The 26,283-nt window shown below is 44.2% G+C and overlaps 2 protein-coding genes and 1 pseudogene across 10 annotated transcripts in view; 1 reads left to right on the top strand and 2 right to left on the bottom strand.

Annotated features, from left to right (window-relative positions):
* TENT2 (terminal nucleotidyltransferase 2) overlaps nt 1-26,283 on the top strand; it is a 104,629-nt gene that overhangs the window by 62,775 nt on the left and 15,571 nt on the right. For all 7 annotated transcript variants that reach the window (XM_085874518.1, XM_085874514.1, XM_085874516.1 and 4 more), the window contains 4 exons: nt 8,137-8,213; nt 22,333-22,461; nt 22,873-22,916; nt 23,103-23,236. In XM_085874518.1, the coding sequence (XP_085730644.1) occupies nt 8,137-8,213; nt 22,333-22,461; nt 22,873-22,916; nt 23,103-23,236 (384 nt within the window). The remainder of the gene's footprint in view (nt 1-8,136; nt 8,214-22,332; nt 22,462-22,872; nt 22,917-23,102; nt 23,237-26,283) is intronic.
* Nucleotides 16,973-26,283, bottom strand: part of LOC147030455 (uncharacterized) — a 74,166-nt gene continuing 64,855 nt past the window's right edge. Inside the window, exons 1-5 of one of the 3 annotated variants that reach the window (XM_085874521.1) lie at nt 22,821-22,864; nt 21,285-21,387; nt 18,866-19,003; nt 18,639-18,770; nt 16,973-18,541 (exon numbers count right to left, since the gene is read on the bottom strand). In XM_085874521.1, the coding sequence (XP_085730647.1) occupies nt 18,389-18,541; nt 18,639-18,770; nt 18,866-19,003; nt 21,285-21,302 (441 nt within the window). In that variant the 5' untranslated portion in view covers nt 21,303-21,387; nt 22,821-22,864 and the 3' untranslated portion in view covers nt 16,973-18,388. Of the gene's footprint in view, nt 18,542-18,638; nt 18,771-18,865; nt 19,004-21,284; nt 21,388-22,820; nt 22,865-26,283 lie in introns of those variants that run through there. The other 2 variants (XM_085874520.1, XR_015056378.1) reach the window with 2 other exon arrangements.
* Nucleotides 19,060-21,683, bottom strand: LOC147030456 (uncharacterized; annotated as a pseudogene).

Consider the following 26,283-nt stretch of genomic DNA (forward strand, 5'->3'; position numbering starts at 1 on the left):
TCCCGGAGGGGAATAAGGGAGAGCTCGCGTCCTGTGTCGAGGCCCAACGAAGCCTCAGAATGGCCTCCCCAGAGTTCGGCGATCTATAACACAAAGTGGGTCCAGCGGCCCACAACGAGAGCGAGGGGATGGATGGTGCGGAGGGGTACACTTCCTAATCTACCCTAACCATTTAACTGTTAAACTACCCCGGGGCTTTCAACAAGCGCCTCTCGCTTAAACTATTGGTTCTAACAGCCCAGATTCCCGTTGCCTGTGTTGGTGTCCTCACAATTTCGGGCCTCGCCCCCCAATTTTCTCTCCGTGCCCTCACACGGTCTCATGGCTGGGACACGTGGCTCCCTTTGGCAGGCACGACCCTCTGCCGATCTCCCGCTATGGCACCCCCGGGCACTACACTGCCTCCGAGCCTACCAGCTCCCTAAACACCGGGGAATGCCCCCCATGGCACCTCCCCTGAAACGCACACGTGGCAGGCTGGCTTCCCAGGCCCCTTTCCGAGGGTCACCCTTGCCCACAACACTGCCCACGCGGCTAATGGCGCCCCGGGCCCCCGCACCAAGCAGGCGCACCCGTGCCCACTACGCTATCCCGGCCCCCCATGGGCCCTTGGCCTACCACGGCCGACTAGCCTGGTGCCCGGGGTACCCACTCAGCGATACTCACCTTTCGCAGCCACGCTCCCAAGCCCGTCAACAGGGCTCCTGCACCCCTCCAAACGGGTTTCGAGCCTACACTCCCACCAACAACAAAACGACCTCCATTTAGTAAATTTGACTAGCCAAGCTAACTCACTTTACTCTGACCCCGGGGTCCCTTGGGCGGGAGTCACTCCTCCCCCCAATCACTCATCGCACCATGCATTCCCCATTCACTCCACACACACAGACCCGCTGGCCTCACTCACTCAACATGTCTTCACCTCATAACTCACCAACAACTCTTCAACACACACACCACTGAACTCTGCTATCCTTCTCACTACATCCCCTAACTAACTCGTGCTCCCACGTCGTCCCTTAAACTAGTAGCACGTTCCTTTTAACACTACGTAGCTAAGCTACGTCCCCTCTACACATCCAAAGTCTGTCACTGTCTCCTAATCTCTTTAATCAATTTCCCCACCTAAATCTGGCTACAATCCCTCTAACTAATCCATTCCACGGACTCCATGAGGACTTACCCCTGCCCCATGAAGTCGGTCTAACTAAGCTAACCCTTCCCCCTAACTAGTTTCCATCCTGTGCCCAGGTAAGGGGGTCTTCCACCCCTTGCCCAGGAATCCTGTGCACCCGAAAGTGAGGCTTGCTTTTTTTTTTTTTTTTTTTTCTTTACTTGCGCAGCACCAGCGCGGCAACTCGGAGCTCGCGCACTTTGCACCTGCCCGTGACGTCATGCAGCTGCACGTGTACCTCGTCCCTCCTTGGACGGTACCATCCGGCAGGGATACCCCTCCTGCCGGATTCCAACCCCACGTGCAGCCATGACGTCACCGTGCGCATAAAAAAAAAACACAAGCCCCACGTCTCGAGGGGTTCCCCACGCGAACACATGTGCTTTGCCCGTTGGAGCTTAACACACACGATCGCGTGGAGAACCTGTCCGGTCCAAATCCGTAATCCTGCCTAAACTTTGTCCGTCCGCGGGATCGGCAAATCCACCGCGTGCGTTTCCGGACCGGGACTTCACTCTCGCAAGCGAGCACGTGGCGGCCTCGTGCGTTGCACAGCACGGACCGCGTGCTCACTGCTGGGCGAACCCGGCACGGTCCCCGAAACAACTACAGCCGCTACCCGGCTTTCGTTCCTCCCATGTCGCCGTCGTCGCCATTCCACACACGCACTCCCGCGTGTTACGACGCTCACACTCCACACCATTAAACTCACACCGGGAGACGCAGCTGCGTGCTCCCGCATGCCAACCGACATCTCCCTCACATTCCGCTCTCTCACACACACGGTCTCCCTTGCATAAACCATACCACTCACACGTGGTGCTCCATTCACTCGCGGCCTTCCACTCACTCATACACCGTGCCTCACTCACACACGCGGGGGCACTCGACCGCGGTGTTTCATTCACACACCGTCCCTCACTCACACACGCGGGGGCACTCAACCGCGGTGCCTCATCCACACTGGCCGTTTTATCCACACACACGCCTCTTCCACACACGGTGCCTCATCCACACTGGGCGTGCTGGGAAGCACGTACTCTGGCACCATCGCCACCACACCACTCACACACGGGGTCGCTTCCACACACGGGGACGCACTCACGCCTTGCACCACACACACAGGGACAACCACACTGGGGATTCGTGTCCCCACAAGGGTCTCCGGGGCCTCTATACCCCCCAAGCTCTCCGTGCACCTGTCCACAGCACCCGTCCCCTCAACCTCGCAAAACACGACCGAACCCACCTGGTCGTGACTCGCCTCAAGGGGGCATACTCCCTCCCCTCGTTCCTGGAGGAGGCCATCCAGGTGCTCGCACTGGGTCCCCACACGCTCCGCGAGCTCAACCTCATCGTCCTCCACTACCTCTGTGTGTGTGTGTGTGTGTTCGTCTCTAACCTTGTCCAATTCATGCAGTCTCTCCTCTATTTTTTCTGTCTCCCGTGTCTCTATACATTTATAAGTTTCTGTTGTCGTCACCTCGTGTCTCGTCTCACACGTTTTGGTCTCCCCATTTAATTTTTCCCTTTCGGTCACGACCCTCGCCCAACACGCCCCCCGCATTATTTTTTTACCCGCCTCCACCGCGGGCCTGTCAGCCGTTGCACCCCCTCCCAGCTCGTTTGCTCTCACATGTGGAGTCGCCATTCTTATCTCCCCGGTCACGGCCTTCATGCCCGCCTGCAGGCTTCGGCCCATGTTCTGCGTCTCACCCCGGAGCTCTTTCATTTCTTCCTTCATGTTTGTTTCCATTCCGTTCATTTGTTGTGTATTCGCATCCAATTTTTGTGTATTCGCATCCATCTTCGTTTTTACTTCGTCCATTTGCTTGTTCATTTCGTTTTTCATTCCATTTGTGTTTGTATCCATCTTTTCGTTCATGTTCGCATTTATCTTCGCTGTCATTTCCGCCAGCATGGCGAATAGCTGGGCCATGTCGGGTGCGCTCAGCTGAGCCGTTTCGGCAAGGGTTGGGGAAGGGTTTTGGTGGAGAGGGGGGGGGAGGTGTCATACACCGCGGCCGCTGCCGCACCCATTTCGGGCTCTGGGTTCAGTTGGGCGAGTTAGTTTTCCTGTACAATTAACATTTCCTGCACGGGTATTTCATCCTGAGCCATGGATTCTACACATTCTACATCCATTTCTAATACCCCCGGCTCCCGCTCGCCTTGAGACGCCATCTTGCTTCTCGTGAAGGGTTAATTTCGCTCGCTCGTAATTTGGAGGGAATCGGGGGTCGCTTCTCTCACCCCTGGACCGATTCCCGTGAATTTAGCTGGAGACAGGAGAGCCCGTTTTCCTGTTCTCCGATACCAGTGCCGCAAGGAGGGCGATGGATTTGTATCGCACGACCTGACACCAGTGTTACGGATTCGCGCCCGCCGGCGTGCTGACGGCCACGTAACTCGAATCGCGGAACGTCGCCCACCGGACGGACAATCCAGTCGTGACCCTCTCGGACTAACGCCGGGGACCAGTCACGGGTGGACCTTTCGGTCTCACCGCGATCGAGCCAATCAGCCCCCGCGTGGGATAGGGTTGCTCGCCAAATTCGACCTACCTAAGTACCCACACGGAGGGTAGACCGGGCGATCGCACCTCGCCGCAGGTCGACTTCGGACACGGGCCACTTTAGCGACCCGTTCCGTACTATCGGGATAACCGAGCGGTGTTATCGTCGGCCTCGACGGTTCGATTAATTATCGGGCGTATTCAGCCCACTACCAACCCTTTACGTGAAGTAAGATGGGGATTCAATAGAGGAAAAGACGAAGCGAAGCGGGAGAACAGTTCAATAATAAAGCACATTTATTCGCGATGAACGGAAAGCACACATATACAATTCCACCAAAAGCACATAGAAAAGAAGAGAAACACAATGCAATTTTACACAAAAAGCAAATGTAAAAGCGAAGACACAATGCAGAGCTAATACCGACTACCGAGCACACGGCAACACTTATACAATTCTACTTCACAGACGGCGCCGACAACACATACCCAAAACCAAGAAAAAGAACACCCTCAAGGATGAGGCGGGCCTGAGGCCGAGACCGGGTCGGGCCTACCCGTCTGGTGATGAGACGCGGAGCGGCGATGGTGCCTCAACTCCGCGGGCCTCGCGGACAGTGTCTGGTAGGGGGTGGGAAAAGGGGCCCCCTTGGTCGCACTATCTCAGCGCGGGGGGGAAACAGGAGGGGGTTGCTGATGCTCGGGGAAAGGAGGATTTTTACTCTGTCTCGAGTCCCGCGATGAGCGTCTCCACCTCGACCAGGTCGCGCCGTCGGCCTCCCTGGTGTGCAGCTCCCGGCACGACGCGAGCACCCCCTCGTCTGCCTTCGCCGCCTCTCCACAGCTCCGTCCTCTTCACTCCGACTCCAACGCACACGACGACGACGACGACTACCAACAACAACCAACGACGACCAACCAACAACCAACGACGACCAACAACCAACTCTTTTCTGACGAACGCAGCCGCTTATATAAGCCCCGTGGCTTCGCCTTTGACCCCCTGCCTTCGACCTTTCACCTCGCTCCCCATTGGCCCGAGAAAAAGTGGGCGTGAATGCATTTTGATCCATGAATTTGCATATAGCGACCGCCCTCCAACGCCCTGGAGGCGGGGCCAAATCGCCCCTCGCTCACCGATTGGACGGAACAAAAGTGGGCGTGTGTCGTTTTTGATCCGTTTTTGGAGCGGAAAATCCGTGGTTTTGTACACGCTGTTCGGCGCGCGCCCTGCACGAGTCCAATACCGGTACCCACAAGCGGCGCAAGAACGGTGGCGATGCGACGGTTGCGAGGTGTGACGGGAAAAGTCGTGGCTGTTGTGGTGAGTGGTTGATGTTGTGATGACTGTGGAGACGCGGTTGGCGGTGGTAACAATGGCGGTTGGTCCAAAATAAAGATAGTAAAAGAAAAACGGCTATCCTGAAGAGTCGCAGCACGCATGAATGACATTTATTCCCTCTAGACAACGGGTTTGGGCCTAACCACACATATACTTACCGAGATATCTCACCTAAGGGACCTGAATGGTGGTTTGCGAATTTGGTAACCACAACAATATATATATATATATATATATATATATATATATATATATATATATATATATATATATATATATATATATATATATATATATATATATATATATGATCCCTCCAGTGCATGGTTCATACATGAAAATAAATTAACTGAACGAAGAGAGGCCACTTGGAGAAACAACAGGTGGAACTTTGTAAGGTTAAAATCACAAACACAGGATGAAAAATGGTCTGTTTTCGGAGCTTGCTTATTGCCCCGGTGAAAGAATATTTGATTCCTTGCTGCTGGCCCAGATGGCCAGCAGACAGCTAAGGTTTTACAAGGTTTTTATGACTACAGAGGAATGTGTGTATTCTGCCTCCCCACAAGCTTTCCCAGCACATATTTATTAAATTATTTCTCAAAGCACTAACTGAAGCTATTTGGCATTTTACCTCATAAATTCAATTAACAATGTAGTTTCCCCACAGAGCCAAAGTATTGTTGCGGCTCTGCGAAGCCGGAACTCCCCCAAGGCAATGGCACCCAACATACAGTATTCCTGAGACAGTTATTTAATAAGTATTCATTCAGTTAGCCCTTCCATTATGTCTTGTGGGTATATGGGACATGATGTGTTACATTGGGCTTTTAATTAGGTCTTCAATCCCCTTTGCTATTCTTTCACCAAATTTTTTAATTTTTAACTTTAACTTCACATACGACCTCTTCGCGCAAGCATACAGACCCCGGTGAAAGAATATTTGATTCCTTGCTGCTGGCCCAGATGGCCAGCAGACAGCTAAGGTTTTTATGACTACAGAGGAATGTGTGTATTCTGCCTCCCCACAAGCTTTCCCAGCACATATTTATTAAATTATTTCTCAAAGCACTAACTGAAGCTATTTGGAATGCTTCAGTTACCAGGAACGTATACCACAGCAGCCTCATTAGCATACACACGCTATTTTCCCATTCAAATTGCATGCCATTCACCAATGGACACCTCACCTCAGACCCTCACCATGCTCACCACGGCACTACAACTCAGATCATAATCATCACAATGCCTCCTAAAAATCCCCACAGTAACCTACATTCGACCTCCTCGCCACAATCACCACAAACGCTTCAGTCTCCTCAGCACAACCGCTTCAATCACTCACAATGCTTCAGCGTCCTCACCACAAACACAGCACTTCCCCCACCTCACTATGACCATCGCAACTACATTTAGTTCCATGGACACTCGCCACAGTCTTTTGGGATGCCGGGGAACAAAGAAGATTGCGAGTCGGACCACATTGGCGTGCAACTCCAAGCACAAATATCCGCTGCGACTCATTCAATGACGTCTGGATAGCCCTTGCGCTCTGCTAAATAACAACACTCAAATATAGTCCAGTGCACGTTCATGGCTGGAGAGCGCTCCCAGAAACCCACACCCCATATAATTATTGGCGCTCTGTTGTGTGGCCGATCCCGGGAGCAAATTAAGCCATTTTCGGTTCCGGAGTCTGGCGGGGTGGGGCTACTCAGGGTGGGGTCTGCGTGCCAATGCGGAAACTCGGAAATGCCTACAGGGTCTTTTGATATGTTTTCTGGCTCCTTCGCCTGGGCTCTATAAAGATAGCGGCAGAGAGTCGAGAACAGATCTGACTCACTAGCCAAGCTCCAGTCACCAAGCGAGAACAGCAACACTGACTGAGCCGGGAGAGCAGTGCGAGTCACCGAGCAGAGCGAGCAGTCGCCGAATCGTTACCGGGTCATCGCCTTCCACTGCATTCTGCAGCCAATACTCATTACCATAAACATTTACAGACTCTCTTACTTGCCACGTTAAGCTATACTCTCACACTTCTGTTTCTCCCATCTACTGTCTCGTCTGCTGAAGACGCAAATCACTAAAAGAGCAATTGCAGATACGCACTCCTCCTCCCACTCACGCACCATAGACACCCACAGTTTTCTTCCCTCCTCCCTCTTCTAAGCGATTGGAAAGTGTAGGTCCATTGGCGCGCAAGGTATTGAATGAGGTCGGAACCCCCTCAACTGCCTCCCCTCTTTCTTGCTTTCTAATTTCCTCAGGTGTGTGTCTGATGGCACCTGTAATGTTTGCATTAGATAAGAATGTGTAAGTTCTTTATCGGTTTCACTCTGCCCTGCGTCTTATTTTTGTACATGACTGCATTTATTTTTCTGCACCCCACGAATCATTGCTTTCCCTGCCGTACATTTTATTGAATAAAACCATGTATTTTTATTGCTACACATACTTTTCCTCTCCTCACCTTTATAAATAAATTGCTTATGTTGGAAATGATCCCAGCCCGTTTAGTTTTTTTTTTTTCCTTCATTTGTCCAGCATGGTCCGCATGTTAGTTCTGACCCACTGAATTTGCTCTTGTGAGCCAGTGTACACTCACTGTATCGCTTGGCAGTAATCCGGGTATGCGTTGAGGGCACTAGACCCCCCCCCCCCTTTGGTTCGGCCGCCCACAGATAAGGTATCACGTGAGGTAATGGAACCATGCCAGGATTGGCAGTGCCAATCGGCGTTCGTGGTTGCTGAGCTACCCGCAGGGGCACGGAGTTATCTGTGCCTGGTGGCTTCAGAACCAGGCAATCGGTTGGGACTAGAGTGCTTCCCCTTGTGACGAGTATTTATGAATACGGTTGGAAACTCATTTTGGTTACTGCTGCATATATAATTTGATAGAAGGGGGCAACTGGATAGTGCACACTGGTCGTTGCTAACTACAATTTATCAATTGTAGCTTAAGCTATCCACATATTATGTATGTTTCTGCAAGGTCAGGATAAATATGCAAAACAATGGAAGAGAAAACTGGAAAGGTTGTGAAATGTATGTTTTATGTTTAAAAATAATTTGATTATATTAATTTATATGCTATTTCTGTTGAAGCCAGGTGGAGTTTGACTTGAATGTCAACAACATTGTTGGAATACGGAATACCTTCCTGCTGCAGGCATACTCTCGAGGTAAGCTGCATATCTTCCTTGCTTGTTGAATTGTCCTGCACTTCGTAACATTGGGGATGAGGGGGTGGGGGTGGGGGGTGGTGGAGGGGACTCTACTTTGCATAATATAGTAGGTTACTTATTTGAAAAAATGTGCTGCAATTGTGAAATGATTTGTAGCATTTGTCGGAAGATATTATTTGAAGTTTGCTCGGTCACAATTTTTTTTTTTTAACATTCTTTTTACAATTTTTTTATTTTTTAATATACCATTTACAAAAAAAAAATGTCAGAACAGAATATATGATTCCGAAAACAAGATGATGATGCAATGAGTTGCTTCCCGTCACTCTGTCTGTATGGATGCGTATGTATTTTAACTGCATACTTTATTGCTTGTTCTGTCTAACAAGAGATGCAGAGCACTCACCTTTTGAGTTTTCTGGTTTCGGTTCAATTCACGACTTGACTATAAACTGTCGGATTGGTGCTAATTCGTAGGAAGTGCGTTGCATCACAAAGTAATCCATCCCTCAGATGGGTGTTCAGCAGGAGATCGGTCTGTGAGTAAAAAATCCAACAATTTATTTGGACAAAATGTGGGCAAGTTATGGTCTGCACCCTAAACAAATTCCAAATCCCACCCCCTCTCTTGAACTCTCGCTGAAAAGGCAATGGCAATCCACTCGGTGTATTCCTTGCCTTGAGACTTCTTTGACAGCACTGATGCCCTGGATAAGGTACGGCCATGATCATGACCTCACTATTTTTCTGATATCCGGATTTTTATTTTTTTAACAATTGTGAACTTTCTAATATGTCTCGTATTCATTCCCATCTGAATTGGCATCATATTGTTATGGGTGTAGGGTCTTTAAGATCGGCACGCACACTTCAGGCAGGAACGGGCCGATAGGACCCACGTCCACCGGTTAACCAAGACATAAAGTGGAGTCTCAGAATCTCCTCAAGAAGCAGTCAGCTGTCGGAATTGGTGGAGCAGGCTAATGACAACTATTACTTTTATGCACTTCTTAGCGAAGCCTGGTTTTCCTCCAGTCAGGTGGGTTGTTAATTTCAGTCATCCCAATTTGCACTTTATCCTCTCGTACTCTGAGACCACACAATGTGTATAAAACACAGGTTTATTACATAACAAAAATAGCCTGCCTGCTTCACAGTGAATGGATAGGCAGCCACAATAAAATAAATGCCACCCCTGTGACCTCGGTTTCCGTGCCGCACCGAGCAATCTAACATCTTACCTCATGCATCCTGGGGAGTCGAGAGAGAGAGATAGAGATAGAGATAGAGATAGAGATACAGACAAAGAGAGAGGTAAAGAGAGAGAAAGAGAATTGAATTTGAAACACCATTTATTTCCCAAAAAGACAAACGAGGTGAATCATATATTACAGGGGGACAAAAGGAAGACATCACAGTTCTTTATGCAGTTATTAGAAAGCGGTTTGAAATTGGTTTTCATTCACAACACCATTTGCACTCGGAGTTTGACATTTTCATGAGCTGCGTCGTCATCAAACTCCAAGCTGATTCTTGCAGAGACCAGCCCTTTAAAAATAAGGCCAACATCAAAACCATGCCCATTATCAATTTTAATTTTCCTTGATTTACATATATATATTGTGTATTTTGCAATAGCAACCAATAAGTTTAGGAGTCCTTGTCCTTGCAGTCCTTGCAGGAGGGGCTTAAAGGTACACCAAAAATAAACATATGGGGAATGAAAAGAAAAAGCAGTTGGTAAAAAAGGTGTGCAAGTACAGCAAAAAGAGGTGTTATTCTTTTACACTGCACATCGGCATGAAAGATATCCTCCTGTTCACAGAAGGGGAATGTTACCGGCACTGAACTGTCAAGGTGGTGGACGAAGGTACTCGAAGGGAGAGTCCAATGTGCTCGCCTCCACTGGATATCTGCTAGGAAATCATAAGTAGCTTATATATATTACGCCATAGTAGAGTAACAGGAGACCCTGGCCCTAACCGTTCTGACCACAAGGCCACGTGTGTCTCTCCAGAGAAGGATGAGGCTTGGCTATCTTGAATGAGCTTATAAATACCCGCCTTTGTTACCTTAAAGGAGAGAGATGTTTGTCATTTGACTGGAGAGAGGGGAACACCTTAATTTCAGCGAAGGACAGTCAAAAATCCTTGATGTTACCGATACCTTCCCAGCCAATACTCAGCTGCCTAAACTTCCTCCTGACTCTGTGTTCAATTTGGCTGATGACACAAGCAGATCTTAATCCAAGATTGGTTGCTACCCTGCTAGCAGACCTCCATTTAGTTTCAGATTCATCTCTCAGGGAACGCACTTTGCCAATTCCTCCTTCAATAAATTTCCTGATCAAAATACAACTGAGAGAAATGCATGGAAAAAAACCCGTTGTAAAAAATAGGTTCTTCGATAAACATCCGGCAATTATAAGCCTTGAGACTGTGATGAACCCTGAGACCTTTCCAAACATTCAGCAAATTTTGGTAAAACCCTGGAAGTGAAGCTAAACTGACACGATCAAGGTTCACTAAGAAAAGGTACAGATCATAACACAGCTCACTGGCTTGTTGTAGCAAAGGGGTGCCAGGGCAGCTCCTCAGCATACAGTAGTCATTTCCCAGAGTGCAAGCGAAAAGCCATAAGTCGACCAGACACATCAACAGCTCCATGTCCGCCTTCCTTCTGAGGGTGGTACAGCATACGAGGCTGAAGCCAGTGGTAGCCATTCCAAAATAAATTTATCAACACCAGCTGGATGGCAAAGATCAGCTCCTTGAGTGGCTGCAAGGCAATTAGTTTATGCCACAATTTTGCTGCTATCAGGTTATTGATAACAAGAGTGTAGCCTTTGTAAGAAAGAGACCACAGCAGTCCTTCCTGTGCTTTCAACCAGTGTGGAATTTGTTCAATAACTCCTTGCCAATTCTTCATTTCCACTTCATGGTTGCCTTGATAGACGCCAAGATATTTGACCCAATCCGTTTTCTTCACTAAATTCTGTGAGGGTGGCGATGTTCGAGGGGTTATCTGAACCACACAATTAGGCTACACTTTTACTCCAATTTACCTCACCTGAAGAGGTCGCAGATAAATTTTTTTTAAGCAACGCTGCACTGCAGCAACACTGCTTGGGCCTTTGGTCAGGATGAAAACGTCATCAGCGTAAGCTCTGACCACAAACGTTGAACCACCTACAGCTCCCATATCCTGAGTTATTTGTTGCCTGATTGATGCTAAAATTGGTTCAATGGCAATTGTGTTTGGAAGTCTGGAAAGGGGACAGCCTTGAAGGATACCCCGTCAGAAGGGGAAAGGGGAACATAAATTGTTGACTTTCATCATACAGAAGGTGTTATTGTATAAAAGTTTGACATATTAGATGAAAGTTTCACCAAATCCCATCCCCTAAAGAACAGAAAATATATATGTGTGATCAATACGATCAAAAGCCTTTGTTTGGTCAAGAAACAACAACCCAATGCCGGCATGAAAGTATTAATTAAGAGGTAACATGTCTTATCAAAAATATATTTTCATAAATAGACCTTCCAGGTACACAGTACGTCTACCGAGTGCACAACCGAGCTGGTCACAGTTTTCAGATGGTAAGCTAAAACGTTTGACAAAATCTTGTAATCGGCGCACAATAATGAGACAGGCCACCAATTCTCGACAAGTTGAGTGTGCCCAGTATTTGGCAACAAGCATAATGACTGCTCTTCTGCAGGACAGGGGAAGCTCTTCAACACAATAACTTTCATCAAAAACCTCAAGAAGGTTGGGCCCCACAAGATTCCAAAAAGTCTTATGGAATTCTCCAGGCAAACCATCAATCCCAAAGGCTTTCCCATCTTTCAAGTTCAGCAGCTGAATCTGACAAGTTCAGTGTGTGTTGCTGGTCTTCCTGAACTGTCGGAAGCCCAGTAGTCAACTGCTGCAAGAACTCATTACTAATACTCTGGGGGGGAGTACAAGTTTGTATAAAAAATATATATTCAAAACAGATTTGATCTCTTGTTGGGAGGTCACTGACGACCCACTCGCAATATGTAGGCTGTGAATTTGCTGTGATTAAAATTTTTTAACAGTTTTCCAAGCTAAAAAACTTATTTGGCATATCTAAAGTCAAATAACTCGTCCTCATGCATTCTAAGGTTAGCCATTGCTTGCTGTGATACCAATTCAATCAGTAGTGCCCTCCTCGTCTGGTTGTTATGGTCACATACAGTGCCCTTTCCAGCCCCACTTATGTTTCACTCCAAGGTTGCAATTTCGGCCTTTAATTAATCAATCGAAGTTTTGCAATTTAGTGGTATAAAGACTATATTGCTGACAGAACGACTTGACCTGATACTTCGCAAGGCCCCACCTCAATCGAAGGCTGGTATGCTCGGATTTGGAGGAACAAATTATTTCCCACACGGCTCAAAGAGTCTTTAAATTTCACATCAATTAGCAGGTGGGTGTTAAACTACCAATATGCGCTACTACCTGATGTCAGGGGCAAAGTAAAAACCATTGAAACCATGTAGTGGGCTTTGAACCCAGTTGGGAGTATCTGGGTGATGGCTTCCACATTCAGCATTGGCTTGTTCACATAGAATCTGTCTAGCCATGCCATCATGCCATCATGCCATCATGGCATCTGCACCATGTAGAGCACGATGAAGTTGGATGTTGTAACCTCCATACATCTCTAAAGTGATCATTCTCAATGAGGTTCCCCAAAACCTTCACAGATGCAGCATGGGGTTCATGATCTGTTCTCTCTCTGGAAGGATTGATGGTACAATTGAAATTCCCATCAATACAGGTGAAAGTGGTTGAATTCAGTCCTTTTACAAATTTGTTCAATGTGGAAAAGAACACACTTCTCTCTATGGGTTCACTCAGTGTGTACACATTCTTCTTCTTCTCCTTTCGGCTGCTCCCGTTAGGGGTCGCCACAGCGGATCATCCGATCCGCATAGTGATTTGGCACATGTTTTACGCCGGATGCCCTTCCTGACGCAACCCTGGTCGCCTCTTACGACACAGGAATATGGTACACCTATTTTAACCGGGGTATACACCGGCCCAGTACACTGGTACTCATTTCGCCGACCTCGGAAGGATGACAGGCTGAGTCAACCCTCTGGTGTATTAATTCAGTGGCCCAACGGGACTTGAACTCAGGACCTTTTGGATCCCAAGCCGCTGCCCTAACCACTGCGCCAACACACCAGGCTTCAGTGTGTACACATTCACCATGATAATTTTTTTGTGGATTGCAATAGAGCAACACTGCAATCAGATGTGCCTTATAAATCTCCTTCAAAACAATCTTCTGAGCAGGGATCCTATCACGTAAGGCGATGACAACACCAGCTTTGGGTATGGTCAAACCACTCAACCACCACTGCCCTCGATAAAGTTTACACCATTCAGCTGCCAGAGTGTTTGCAGCATGGGTTTCTTGCACTAAGATGATGTTGGCTTTCGTTGTCTGAATTGTCTGAATTTCCCATACGGGTGGGGGGGGGGGCATATTCCATTAATATTCAGGGATGCAATACATATCTCGCATCGCCATTCCACAAAGGTAGCTCCACCTCCGCTTGCAATTCCTTATTCACCTTTGTAATAGCTTTTCGAAGATGCTGAAATTGGGGCTCCAAAATTTCTGCTGGATCATTCCTTTGCAGGAGGGGTTTAGCAGCCCTGATTAAAGTTTTCACATCAGGAAAATCATCTTTGATTGCAACGTGGTGTTGCCTGAACTTTTCATTTAAGAAATTGATGACATTCCCTTTTGTTACCTCAATTTGCCTTTCTTCTTCCTGAGATTCGCTCACAGAAGCAAGGCCACAAACTTCCTTGTCAGGCCCCCCCAACTACATCGACGTTGTAATAACTTTGCTGCGTGGCAGGTACTAACTAGCACATCATCTTTGTCATTATGAATACGGTGTTCCTGTTGCAACTCCAGGGATACACCTATTCCATCGCCATTGTCTACTATAGGTTTGTCAAGACCTTTGTCATTATGATGGCACGTGAGGAACAGTCATCACTGGACAACAAAGATTTTGCCATTGGGGTGGAAACACATGTTCTCGATTAAACTGAGTATTCTGAATCTGGTCAGTTTTTTTTTTTTCTCAGCATGTCAGGATTTTGAGTTATACATATGGTTCATTTACAGTAGCTTGCCCTGGTGGGTGATTTTGAATGATCATAGATTATTATTTTTTTGTATCTTTGGTTTCAATTATAGCAATACAAGTGTTGTAGAATATTATTTCTCATAAAAAGAGCTTTAGAATGCACTTTAAATTAAAAATGGATGAAAACTGACCAAGCTATGAGTTTTAAAGTAAAAGTTTCCACATGGCATTACAATTTCTAATTAACCCTAACCCTTATGAAAAACTTTATAAAGGCATCGGATCATGATGGTAATGGCTTCCAATATCTCAGAGAGAAATTTGGCACAGCGAAAACTCGTGCCAAACTCAAAGCAGGCATTTTCGTTGGGCCCCAGATCCGAGAACTGATGTGTGATCCCGAGTTCAAAAATAAACTGAACCCACTTGAGTTTGCAGCATGAGAAGTATTTGTGTTGGTTGTGCAGAACTTTCTTGGGAACCATAGAGCTGAACAGTATGTGGAATTTGGTGGACAACATGCTAAAGGCCTATCAGCAAATGGGCTGTAGGATGTCTCTTAAAATGCACTTCTTCCATTCTCATCTTGATGTCTTCCCACCTAATCTGGGCGAGGAGAGCGATGAGCATGGCGAAAGGTTCCACCAAGACATTTCGTTCATGGAAACGAGGTATCAAGGCCAGTTCAACCCAAACGTGATGGGCGATTACTGCTGGTTTCTACAACAGGAGACAAATTCCACACACAACAAGAGCAAGTGTCTCACACACTCCTGAATACTTCTGAACACGTCTGAACAGTGCCCACGCTGACTATATTGAAAGGAAGAGTGTGAACTTTAAGTGTTGTTTCTGAATCACTCACAATGGGGCAGATTTTCCAATCAAGTTTACACCCTTCCTATGATTACCATGTTCTCATGTTTTATTAACTTCTTTTTCTGCAACTTGTTTATGTTCTTGGTTTGTATACTACACATTATACACAGAGATCAATCATTGTTATCTACATATGTTATGAGATAAATTCTAAGCACTGATATTAGATGTACAATGTGGCGATCTGCAATAATAAAGTATCTAATATAGCATGCTGAATATCATCAATACATTTGCATATTTTGAAAACCTGACGTGATGATGAAATTCTGACTACACATCAGCGGCCCAGATTTAGCTAAGAACACATGCATTTCCATTAGTAGCAGACAAAACGTTTGTTTCTTTTGTTTGTTGCTCAGAACACTTAGCAACCAAGATGCTCGTTGTCACAACAAGGTACAGTGGGTTCACCATGATAACCAATAATAGCACTTTGATTTTCTTCAACACGAGCAAGGGGTGAAGTCCAACTCTCAATTATTTGATCACCGCCTTGCTCATCTTTCAAGGAGTCATGAGGGTGGTCTGAGATACTGTCTGCCTGTATGAGTATCACTTCACTACCTTTACTTTCACCCTCTGCGCTCAAAAGAGTACGTTTCAAGTTCCTCCTCAACTTTGTCAGTACCACTTCACAAACCATTTTCTCTCGAGGTTGCAGCCTCCCTTCCACATCAACTAGATGCTCCGCCATTGTGCTGATCTCAACAACACTACCACAATTTGCCTTGCCCTGGTATTCCGACATGGACCTCTGTACTACACGCGTCTCATTAACGGGGTTCACCGGGCCAGTTACAGAAGGAACCAACCCAACTGCTGTAATGGAGGTCTTCTTGGCATCAGGCCAATACTGTCTCATGTGTCCACATGCCCCACATCCATAGCAAATCAAGGTTTCGGTCACAATGAAAATCCCATATTCATGATCACTGATTTTAAAAGTAAGGGAGATATTTAACTGTTTTGTTCTGTCTTTTAATACGACAAAACACAAACATCTAAACGATTCCACATACTTCAATCTACCGTTTCTGGTACGCAGAGGAACTCTAATAATCTGAGAGATGACAGTGCCATACTCACCTCCCTAGCTTATGTAGGGTTTCCTCATTATCTAAAATAGGGGGAGATGTCGAGAGAGATGTCGAGAATGGTGACTTGTGAGCCTTGATCCAGTGAGTGCTCTCACACCAGACACAGCCACACTCTTGCTGGCATCCAGCATGGATGGACTGGGTTCACGGCTCGGCCCGGCGAGTCCCCTGCAATGTCTCCGTGTGACTTGCAAATGCACATAACCTCACATCCCAGGGTGATGGAGGACTGATGGAAGTGGGAAGATCGCTGCCAGAGAATGAGTCACGGTGGGAAGGGGGCAAGGTTATTGTGTTCAAGGTGTCCTGGCAGAGAGGATTAAAATGTCCATGCCTCGGGCTCCACCCTTCACCCATATAGGATGGCTGAGCTGTGCTAAAGGAAAAATATAGATTGGAATAATACAGAAGGGAGGAGTGAAGATACGAGCAGTGGGAGGGTAGGTGGGGCGAGACACAGCCAAAATGGAGGGAATGACAGTGATTTTCGATACGAACCTTGTGACATGTATTTTTTAAACCCACCTTGTTGTGATCGTTGTCCTCCTGAAGGATTCTAACTGGCCGATTGTGGAATCCTATTTGACTTCAGACAGAGTTTAACGTTTGTCTGATTTGATTATAAAATCCTACAAAAACCCTATCGACACTGATAAAACTGATGTCCACACAAGTCCTTCCTTGTGAAACAATTTATTTTATAATTATACACCATACACTTCTCACCCTTGTACAATGAACTTAAGAATCCCCATTGATTGCAATATTATTTGGTTCTATTTCATTTATTCTTACTTTAGTTAACAGTTTGACCAACCCGATTCAATTCACTTCTACATTACATCAGAGAGTTTTATTCTAACTTGGTACTTGGTCAGTTCCAAGGAGTACAAGCCACTGAGATACTATACTTCCTCACGTGCTTGCACTGAAACAATTTACATTTCAAAGCATTTTATACTTTCATGAGAGAGAGGTTGGGGGATATTCACCCAGACTGTAGACATGTCCTTTAGACGAAAAGCCTTTGCTTACATTTCTAAGCAAATGTTCATTTATCAGCTCGGTCACTCTGCTCCAGAACAACACATTTCTTATCATTTAGGGCAAAAGTCTTTTGGCCAGAAATGACAGCCAATTCAACTTGCAGCATAAAAGTTACATTTCTGAAACTCCATTTGTTACAATTTAAAATACATTAATATAAATTTTTCCCCCACACTTGTCATTCCTGATGTTCTCACAAATACGCCACTCTTCCATTAAACATATTAGACAGGTCTCTGCCAGGCAAAAACTGCCCTTTTTTCCAGTCAAGGTTTCCTCTACTGATTTATGTACTTTGGAACATACTCTTTCAAATAAGCTTCTGGGCCACCCTGAATTTTGCCGCAAATCCAATATGGCAGCCAAAATCCAATATGGCTGCCAAAGATATTTCAATGCACAGAAAACTTTTTTCTGGTGCATTTTACACCCCATAAATGTATTACCAACAGATAGAAACATGATGACAAACTACACAAATATCATATTGGAATTGTTCTATGACGTCTCCTTGACGTTGAAATGACGTCATAGTCGACCGATCGATATCAGAAATTCAATGCACTGCAAACTTTTTTTCTGGTGCATTTTACACCCCATAAATGTATTACCAACAGATAGAAACATGTCACTAAACTACCAGAATAACCCTTTATTTCTATTCTGTGACGTCGAAATGACATCATAGCAATGCGATAATTTCAAATTTTATCAAACTTTTTTATTTTGAATGAATTAAAATCTGATAGAAATGTGGTATTCTAATCACTGGTCCATAAATTTTCAATGACAGCAAAATGATGTCATATTAGGTTCAGCGACCTCTCCTCGCTGTGCCATACTAGATTTCAATGTGAGAGAAGCTATTTGGAATTAGTCCAACAAAATACATGAATTGAAATGTATTTCTATCCCCTCTCAATGATCCCAGATGCTTAGTTATTGTTTTAAAAAGTCACAGTTCAAAAAGCACAGAAGCTTTTCAATTCTCAGTCACTAAGGTCTATATCGCTGTCTTCACTCTCGAAGTCAGAATCAAGTCCGCAGTTATCTGAAGAACATTCTTCCATGTCATCATCAGTTTCAGAACTTTCTCCATCTCCTTCGTATTCCTCGTCACTTCCTGATTCTTCAGCTGTTTCCTTGGCACCATCTCCTATAAAAGAATGAGCAAAATTTTATCCAGGATTCAGAAATAGGAAATCATTCAAAAAGTAACATTTTGATTAAATGGACACTTCTGAATTACTTACCATAGATTTTAATCCTGTCGGTAATGCCAGTAAAATTTTCCGAGTTGCTTGTAGTCTTTCTCTTTCTTTGTGGAGGTGGCTTTCCTCCTTCTGTGAGGACATCGGCATCTCTGGCACTCTCAATGTAACCCTCTGCAAAATTAAATTTGGATAATATGTAGGATGCACAAACCCATAACATTGAAATGAGATTAAATCATCACTTTAGGGGTATTCTGAGATTTTACCTGGCTTTTTTCTTTTTCCACAATAGACCTCTCTGTCTTCTGATTGTCAGCTGGTTGTCCTGTCTCTCTTCTTCCGTCGAAGCTGGCTTCTCTCTTCTGTTGTTGAATCATCTTCATCGGCATCATAGTCAGTGAGACCTGCAAGAGGAAAATCCACTATTTACTTCAAATGAATTTAACCATGGTTGGACTAATTATGAGCAACTTATATTGGGATGAACTGCATTGTTTAGAGATCCAAAGAAGTTAAGTAATATCTTGAATTCATCTTTTCCTGCTCTTTGTCTTTGCCAGTGTTGGAGGTAGTTGTGGACAGGTGAACCATACTGGTTTAATACCATCCTCAGTAGTTTCCCATCCTCTGTCAGTGATGGAAGGATATTCGATATTTTGCCTTAGACACTGGTTCCATAGCCATGCCTGCAAGTCACTTCGTTTGAGATGCTGTTAGAATCTGTTGTTTCCCGTCAGAGTTATCAAAAGTTATATGCACACTTTGCCCTGTGGTAAAACCTGGAGGAAGCATCCTCTTATGCTCCATCGAGATGAACTTTGCCCAGATGTTATTGATATCACGAACATCCGTGTACGATACTCCAATGCCACATCGGTTTAGGAGTTGAGTGGCTTCCTTGCTGCCTGTTATCCTGTGAATGGTTAAACTCTTAGCAACTCCTATTGGAGAACGCTCACCATTGACCAGTTTCTCCCAACTTTCAGCTATGGCTGAAATTTTCTCGGCTTCAATTCTAGAGGCAGTGGCATATCCAAATGTGTTTGTTGACCTCCTGGGATTGATTGACCAAGCAATGGCATTGTAAGTACAGTGGAGTGGTCTGTGACTATCAAGTAGAGTAAACAGTTCGTCTGGTTCTAACAGCCATTTTACAGCCTCCCTCTGTGAAAGTTTTCGACGAATTAGCCTAGCAAATGCCTTGGTCAGATCAGATTCACGAAGTCCATTTCCTTGTAATGTAGCCGCAGAGTACGAAAGTGGATTGACTGCACTAGAGGGACGACCAGCCGGTTTCCCAGCAAGTGAAAGTCAATGGCATCTCCAAATCTCTCAGTCAGGCATTTTTTCAAAGTATAGGTTTTGAAATCGGAGGGTCCCTAACATCATATTCTTCACTCATCTCCTTTATATCATCAACTAGAGGGGGAGCACTCTGGAGAGTGCAAAACCTCTGCCACCAATACTGCTGGGTCACTCAAGTGAACCTTGTATCTTATTCATTAAATATGATGTCAACAGTGCTGACAATTATAGTTCTTTTCTCCAACATTTTTTTTTTGGGGGGGGGGGGGTTGGAAATCACTTAAAACATGTAGAAATGCAAAAAAAAAAATTTGGGGGGGGGGTAACAATTTTTTTGGGAGGGGGGTTGGAAATCACTTAAAACATGCAGAAATGCAAAAAAAAATTTCTCCAATTTTTTTTTGGGGGGGGGACCAAGTCCAAAATTTAATGGCATGATCCTTGGACCATACCTAACCCCCCCCCACCAAGTTTCGTCGAAATCCGTCGAGGAGTTTTTCCGTAATACTGTTCACAAACAAACAAACAAACAGAAAGGGGTGAAAACAGTAACCTCCATCCATCTTCGAAGATGGCGGAGGTTAATTAACTCTGTCAGAAAATAGGCATTCAGATCCTTGATGACCATGCGTTGGAACAGTTTGAAAAAGCCATCCATGACCTCTGAAACTAATCCATCCTCCTTTGCTGGAAGCTTCCGCTCATAAGTGTAAGTAAACTTATCATAGCAAGTCTTATGATAATACACATCCGCTGCAAAAACGTCATAGAACGCACCACGAAGAATTACATCAATTATTTTTGCGGCAGCATGCAACTTGTCAGTTTCATAATTTATTTTCACATCCCGAGCTTGCAGGATTTTTGATACTGCATTTTTCTCAGAACATTGGCCTAGACCACCACTATTGAAGGGTTTGCTGTCATCTGCTGTTTGCACATTGCAGATAAAACAGATTTTCTTCGTTGGAAGGGACCCTCTACGTGTCCTGTACGGGGGACTAGCAACATCCTCATTGGACTCATGCGAACCAGTTGTCCCTGAACTCGACGGCAGTAGTTTTTTGGACTGGGCTTCCTTTCAGGTGATTCTGTTTCGAAATGTGATTCTGCAGTTCTCATGAACATAGACATCCTGGCCTGTGCTAGAAAGACGCTGTGCAGCAGACAGGAATTCAACATAGGGTGCCCGAGTACATAAACTCTGGTCAATTTTTACCCATCTTTCTGCCAGTGCTCGAATAGACTGCAATCCATCCTGAGTTAACTTTGAAGATGGCTCACCTTCGTCGATACGTTCATTACACAGACAACACAAATGCAATTCATCACTCTCTAAACACAAAATTGGTGTAGATGCCATTGTGCAACAGTTTACACCTGTTCAAAAGCTGACATTGTCTTTATCTGTAGTCAAATGTGGATTCGCTGAATCTTCTCAGGAATCCTGGAATCTTTACTGCCTGTCCTGATGTTAAGGATTCTAAAATAAAAGGGAAGTTGAGGAAATATGACCATGGAGAGAGGGAAATACATAAATCACTTGAAACCTTTTTATACAGGAGAAAATAGTAAATCCAAAGTGACTTAGACTGGTGATTTGATATTATTGGTTATAGAATAAAAAGTTTGATAAAATTTGAAATTATGTGGGCTATCGCATTGCTATGACATCATTTCAACGTCACAGAATAAAAATAAAGGGTTATTCTGGTAGTTTAGTGACATGTTTCTATCTGTTGGTAATAAATTTATTGGGTGTAAAATGCACCAGAAAAAAGTTTGCAGTACATTGAATTTCTGATAGCGATCGGTCGACTATGACGTCATTTCAACGTCAAGGAGACGTCATAGAACAATTCCAATATGATATTTGTGTAGTTTGTCATCATGTTTCTATCTGTTGGTAATACATTTATGGGGTGTAAAATGCACCAGAAAAAAGTTTGCTGTGCATTGAAATATCTGGGGCAGCCATATTGGATTTTGTCTGCCATATTGGATTTGCAGAAAAATTCAGGGTGGCCCAGAAGCTTATTTGAAAGAGTATGTTCCAAAGTACATAAATCAGCAGAGAAATCCTTGACTGGAAAAAAGGGCAGATTTTGCCTGGCAGAGACCTGTCTATATCCCAAGGAAATATCTATTTTAATTTATTCCCAATTAACCCCGAAGCCATGTCTGAAACAATATATATATGAGCAGCCAAGAAGGCTGTTCTCATTTTTTAATGCTTTGCTTGAAGGTGCTATATTGGCAACTGATCGTTTTTTTTCTCTTTTGTCTTTGATAACTGTTTTGAATTTGTCACATTAATGAAAACCATTAAAAAATGATAAAAGTATACTTCAAATTTCCTCTATTTCACACTCGACATTGTTGATTAAAAAAAATTGTGCATAATTATGAACATCATCTCATCTTCTAGCGGACCCTCGTGTAAAGCCATTTGTAATGGTGGTCAAGAAATGGGCCGCTCGACGTGACATCAACAATGCCAGCCAAGGCACATTGAGCAGCTACAGTTTGGTCCTCATGGCAATATATTACCTGCAGGGTAAGTGTAACAATTTACTGTTTCACTGCAAATCTTTGACTCTGTGATGCTTTTTTATTTTTTGTTTTTTATTTTTTATTATTATTATTTTTTTGTGAAATAGCAAGTAGGTGTAACTCTACCTCTACTCGAACAATTTTACATTGAGACAGGATATTGGGTTATCTTGCACACTTCTAAAGGAGGTTAGCACAAGTTCTTTAATATCCACGAGAGGGTGCAAGAGTGTGGTTGAGCTAGCTAGTGAGATGTACCTTTAAACGGTTGTTCTCTGTGGTGGTTTGACACTGTTTTGTGCTCAATGTGACTACTTCTACCATTAATATCACACTTGCAGGTCATGTGCAATGTGCTTGTACATTTTCTCTCATTTAATGAAGTTTTCTTCTTCTTCTTCTTCTTCTTTGTCAGTCCTTCAATATCCAGTTGTCCCATGTCTGCAGAAAGACCATCCAGTAAGTACAGTGTAAGAAAATTTACTAACAGACTTCAAGTGTACAAACCTTGGTAGAATTACCATTTTTGGAATTGTCTATCTGCATGTACATGCAACTATCTTACCTGCATGTAGTGAGGGAGAAGTGTTGTGCCGTTTTTTATTTGTGAATGAAAAACGAAATTTTACATTTAATATGTTGCAGGAGCTATTAAATGCTCAGCTGGAGATCGGCAAGATTTCCCGGTGTTCTTGGAACGTCCCATCGTTTATCTCCAAAAACAACTTGTCTTTGGCTCAGCTATTGGAAGGTTTCTTCGATCACTTTGCTACCTTCAGGTATAATTAATGGCTGATACAACTGCGCATGTTGGGGTATGTGCTTATCATGGATAATTTAATTAGTCCAATAAACTTTTTTGGATGATTTCACCATGACTGAAATGTTTATAAACGAGGGTATCCAAACTCAAGTGAAGCTCGTTGTTTTGCAAAATTAAAGTGGTTGATGAAATTAATTGTTAAAACCTGGGAGCTTTTTCATGGGTTCAGTATATTTCTTTGTTTGAAATTTTCTGGAAGACCGATTGCATTAATTGATCTCAGCACAGCCAAATCCAATGTCCTGAGAATATGTCAGCACGAAGGATTCTGTGCTGTCATCAAGAAGGTGGTAAAACTGTGACGTCTGTGGCTTTATTGTGTAACGTATGCAAAATGTTGAAAGCTTCAATCTTAGCACATTCCCTGGGAGATTTTGGGACCGGCAAAACCATTTGCCTCAAAGGGGAACCAAAACAAAATTGTTTTTCTTTTTTACTGAAAACAATTGAAAATCATTAATCATGGTTTAATTTGAAGGGGAAAAAAAATTGGAATTTTATTTTGACAATCAGAAAGTGCTGAAAAAAGCTTTAGAGTGTCAATTTTCTATTTTCGCCAATGACATCACACCCAGAACCCACCTTGATCCAAATGGCGGCTTACATAGAGAAACAGTGTATTTCGAGCTCGGATTCCGATATTAATTCCACCTTCATCAGCAACTCTGTCAGGTTCTCAGTGTGTTGAAACTAATCAGTGGGATTTTGAAGAAACGATTGGAGACAAAATTGGTGATGGAAACACTTTTGGGGGAATTATGAAGCCGTATTCTTTTGAGACTTGTGCGAGCGATTCAGACGAAGATGGTGATAATGGAGGTGTTAGTGAAGATGACAACTGGTTGCATGTTCACGACAGATTGGTAGGTTTTATTTTTCTGTTTAATTGACAATTTTAATGGATTTTGTATTAATTGATAAATGAGTTATGACTCCAGCAGAAACATGGATATGGTACGGACATGGGCATACTCAGACACCGTGGACAAAATTGGTGACAAATGCTTTGTCCCACCATCGTGCCCGTGCCATGTCCCGCCGTCGTGTCCCACCGTTGTGCCTGTGCCTGTGCCGTGTCCCTCCGTTGTGCCTGTGCCCGTGCCGTGTCCCTCCGTCGTGCCTGTGCCCGTGCCATGTCCCGCCGTCGTGCCCGTGCCGTGTCCCGCCGTCGTGCCTGTACCCGTGCCGTGTCCCGCCATCGTGCCTGTGCAGTAATAGCAAAATGCATTTCTTATTTATTTATTTATTGCCATCTTTACCTCTGCCACAGAAGGTGGAAAGAGGTTTTGTTTTCACCCCCGTCTGTCTGTTACTTGCAAAAATCGAAGATGTTTCAAGTACATATATTGGTTGTTCTTGTGTGCTTTTGTCTCTCTCTGTCTCTCTCTGTCTCTGTCTCTGTCTCTCTCTCTCTCTCTCTCTCTCTCTCTCTCTCTCTCTCTCTCTCTCTCTCTCTCTCTCTCTCTCTCTCTGTCTGTCTGTCTGTCTGTCTGTCTGTCTGTCTGTCTGTCTGTCTGTCTGTCTGTCTGTCTGTCTCTCTGTTTGTTTGTATGTCATTCGCCTATGTTGTGGAATTGCTCAAACATCCAGGGGAATCGAACCTCACTCCAGTTTCTCCAGTCCCAAATGAGAGTTGAATCATTTATTCATGCACACGGGAAGAGGCAAGTGTACAAAGAAACACCAAGATGAGTCCCTGTACACCTCCCTCTCACTCTCTTCTGTTCAGAAGCCAAGCTTTTTCTCGCGAAATTATTCACATAGCTACGGACAATGAACAGTACATGTTATTTTAGCAAAACTACTTATCACTGTTCCTCAGTCTCTTAATTAGCAGAACACCATATATGGCTTGTGTGCGAGCATGGGAACACCTGTGTGAGCATGGGACTTCAACTCGCACTTTTTGGAAGCAAGCAGTTCAATTCACAGCACAAAGGGCTCTTTTATCCTTAGGGCAGTACATATGGGCCACTTCTTCTATTCAAGGATGTGATAAACATGTTTTGTTTTTAATACAAAAACACTCATTTGCCTCAACTCTGGGCCAGATGATCTTTTACCCATGATCCTTCTTGGTGAACAACTCCATATATGGTGACAAACTGACTTTAGTTGTTACAAAGCTTTGCAATGGACTTTATACGTTTACAAGCATTTAAAAGCATAAGTATGTTGTTTAAGTAGCAATGAGAATACAGAGCTGTATCAATTATGTTCCCACGGACCTTTATATGCATGACCATGGGGCGTCATGTTTGTCATCACACAAGCTTCAATCATGTCAGTTAATATTCATATTAATACATGGATATTAATTAATATCGAACACAGATACATACTCATAAAATGAATGCAATAATCATGTTTCTAATGAGCTTCTAAATCAATCATTGTCTATCATCTAGATTTTCGCTTGTATATTATATGGGCGAGAAGCCTTTATTTGTGAAGTTAGCCAAACATTAAGCTAACATTTTAAGACATTTTCAACCACACCTACACTGTGGTTGAAAAAAAACCCAGATGGTCAGATGAAAAAAAACCGATCTTCACTAACCTTCACCACATGGTAGAGTTTGTCATAAGCAAGAAGCCTATTGTTTTTGAGGTCAAAAGGTCAACAAAGGTCAGAGGTCAACAACTTGGATGCGATTTCTAAAATCCTCAATTTTCATCTGATTGACTTAAAATTTGAAGAGGAGTTGCATATTTGGTTATTGAATTCAATCACCAATTATTTTTGAGGTCAACGTTGGCCAAAAAGGCAACATAGGCAGACTTTCTAAAAATCTCAATTTTCATCCGATTGACTTGAAATATGAAGAGGATTTGCGTATTTGGTAATTGAATTCAATCACCATTTATTTGTAAGGTCAAATTTGTTTTATGGATTTCACAAGTATCGTGCTATGCATGACATCTTTCTATTTTCTTTGTTTGTTTGTGTGCAGGATATCTCAAAAAGTTTCAGATGGTTTCTGATTAAATTTGGTGGGCAGG

This window comes from Eptatretus burgeri, chromosome 3 (genome assembly GCF_056783735.1).
Source record: "Eptatretus burgeri isolate ZD-2024b chromosome 3, Ebu_testis_v1, whole genome shotgun sequence".
Lineage (NCBI taxonomy): Eukaryota > Metazoa > Chordata > Myxini > Myxiniformes > Myxinidae > Eptatretus > Eptatretus burgeri.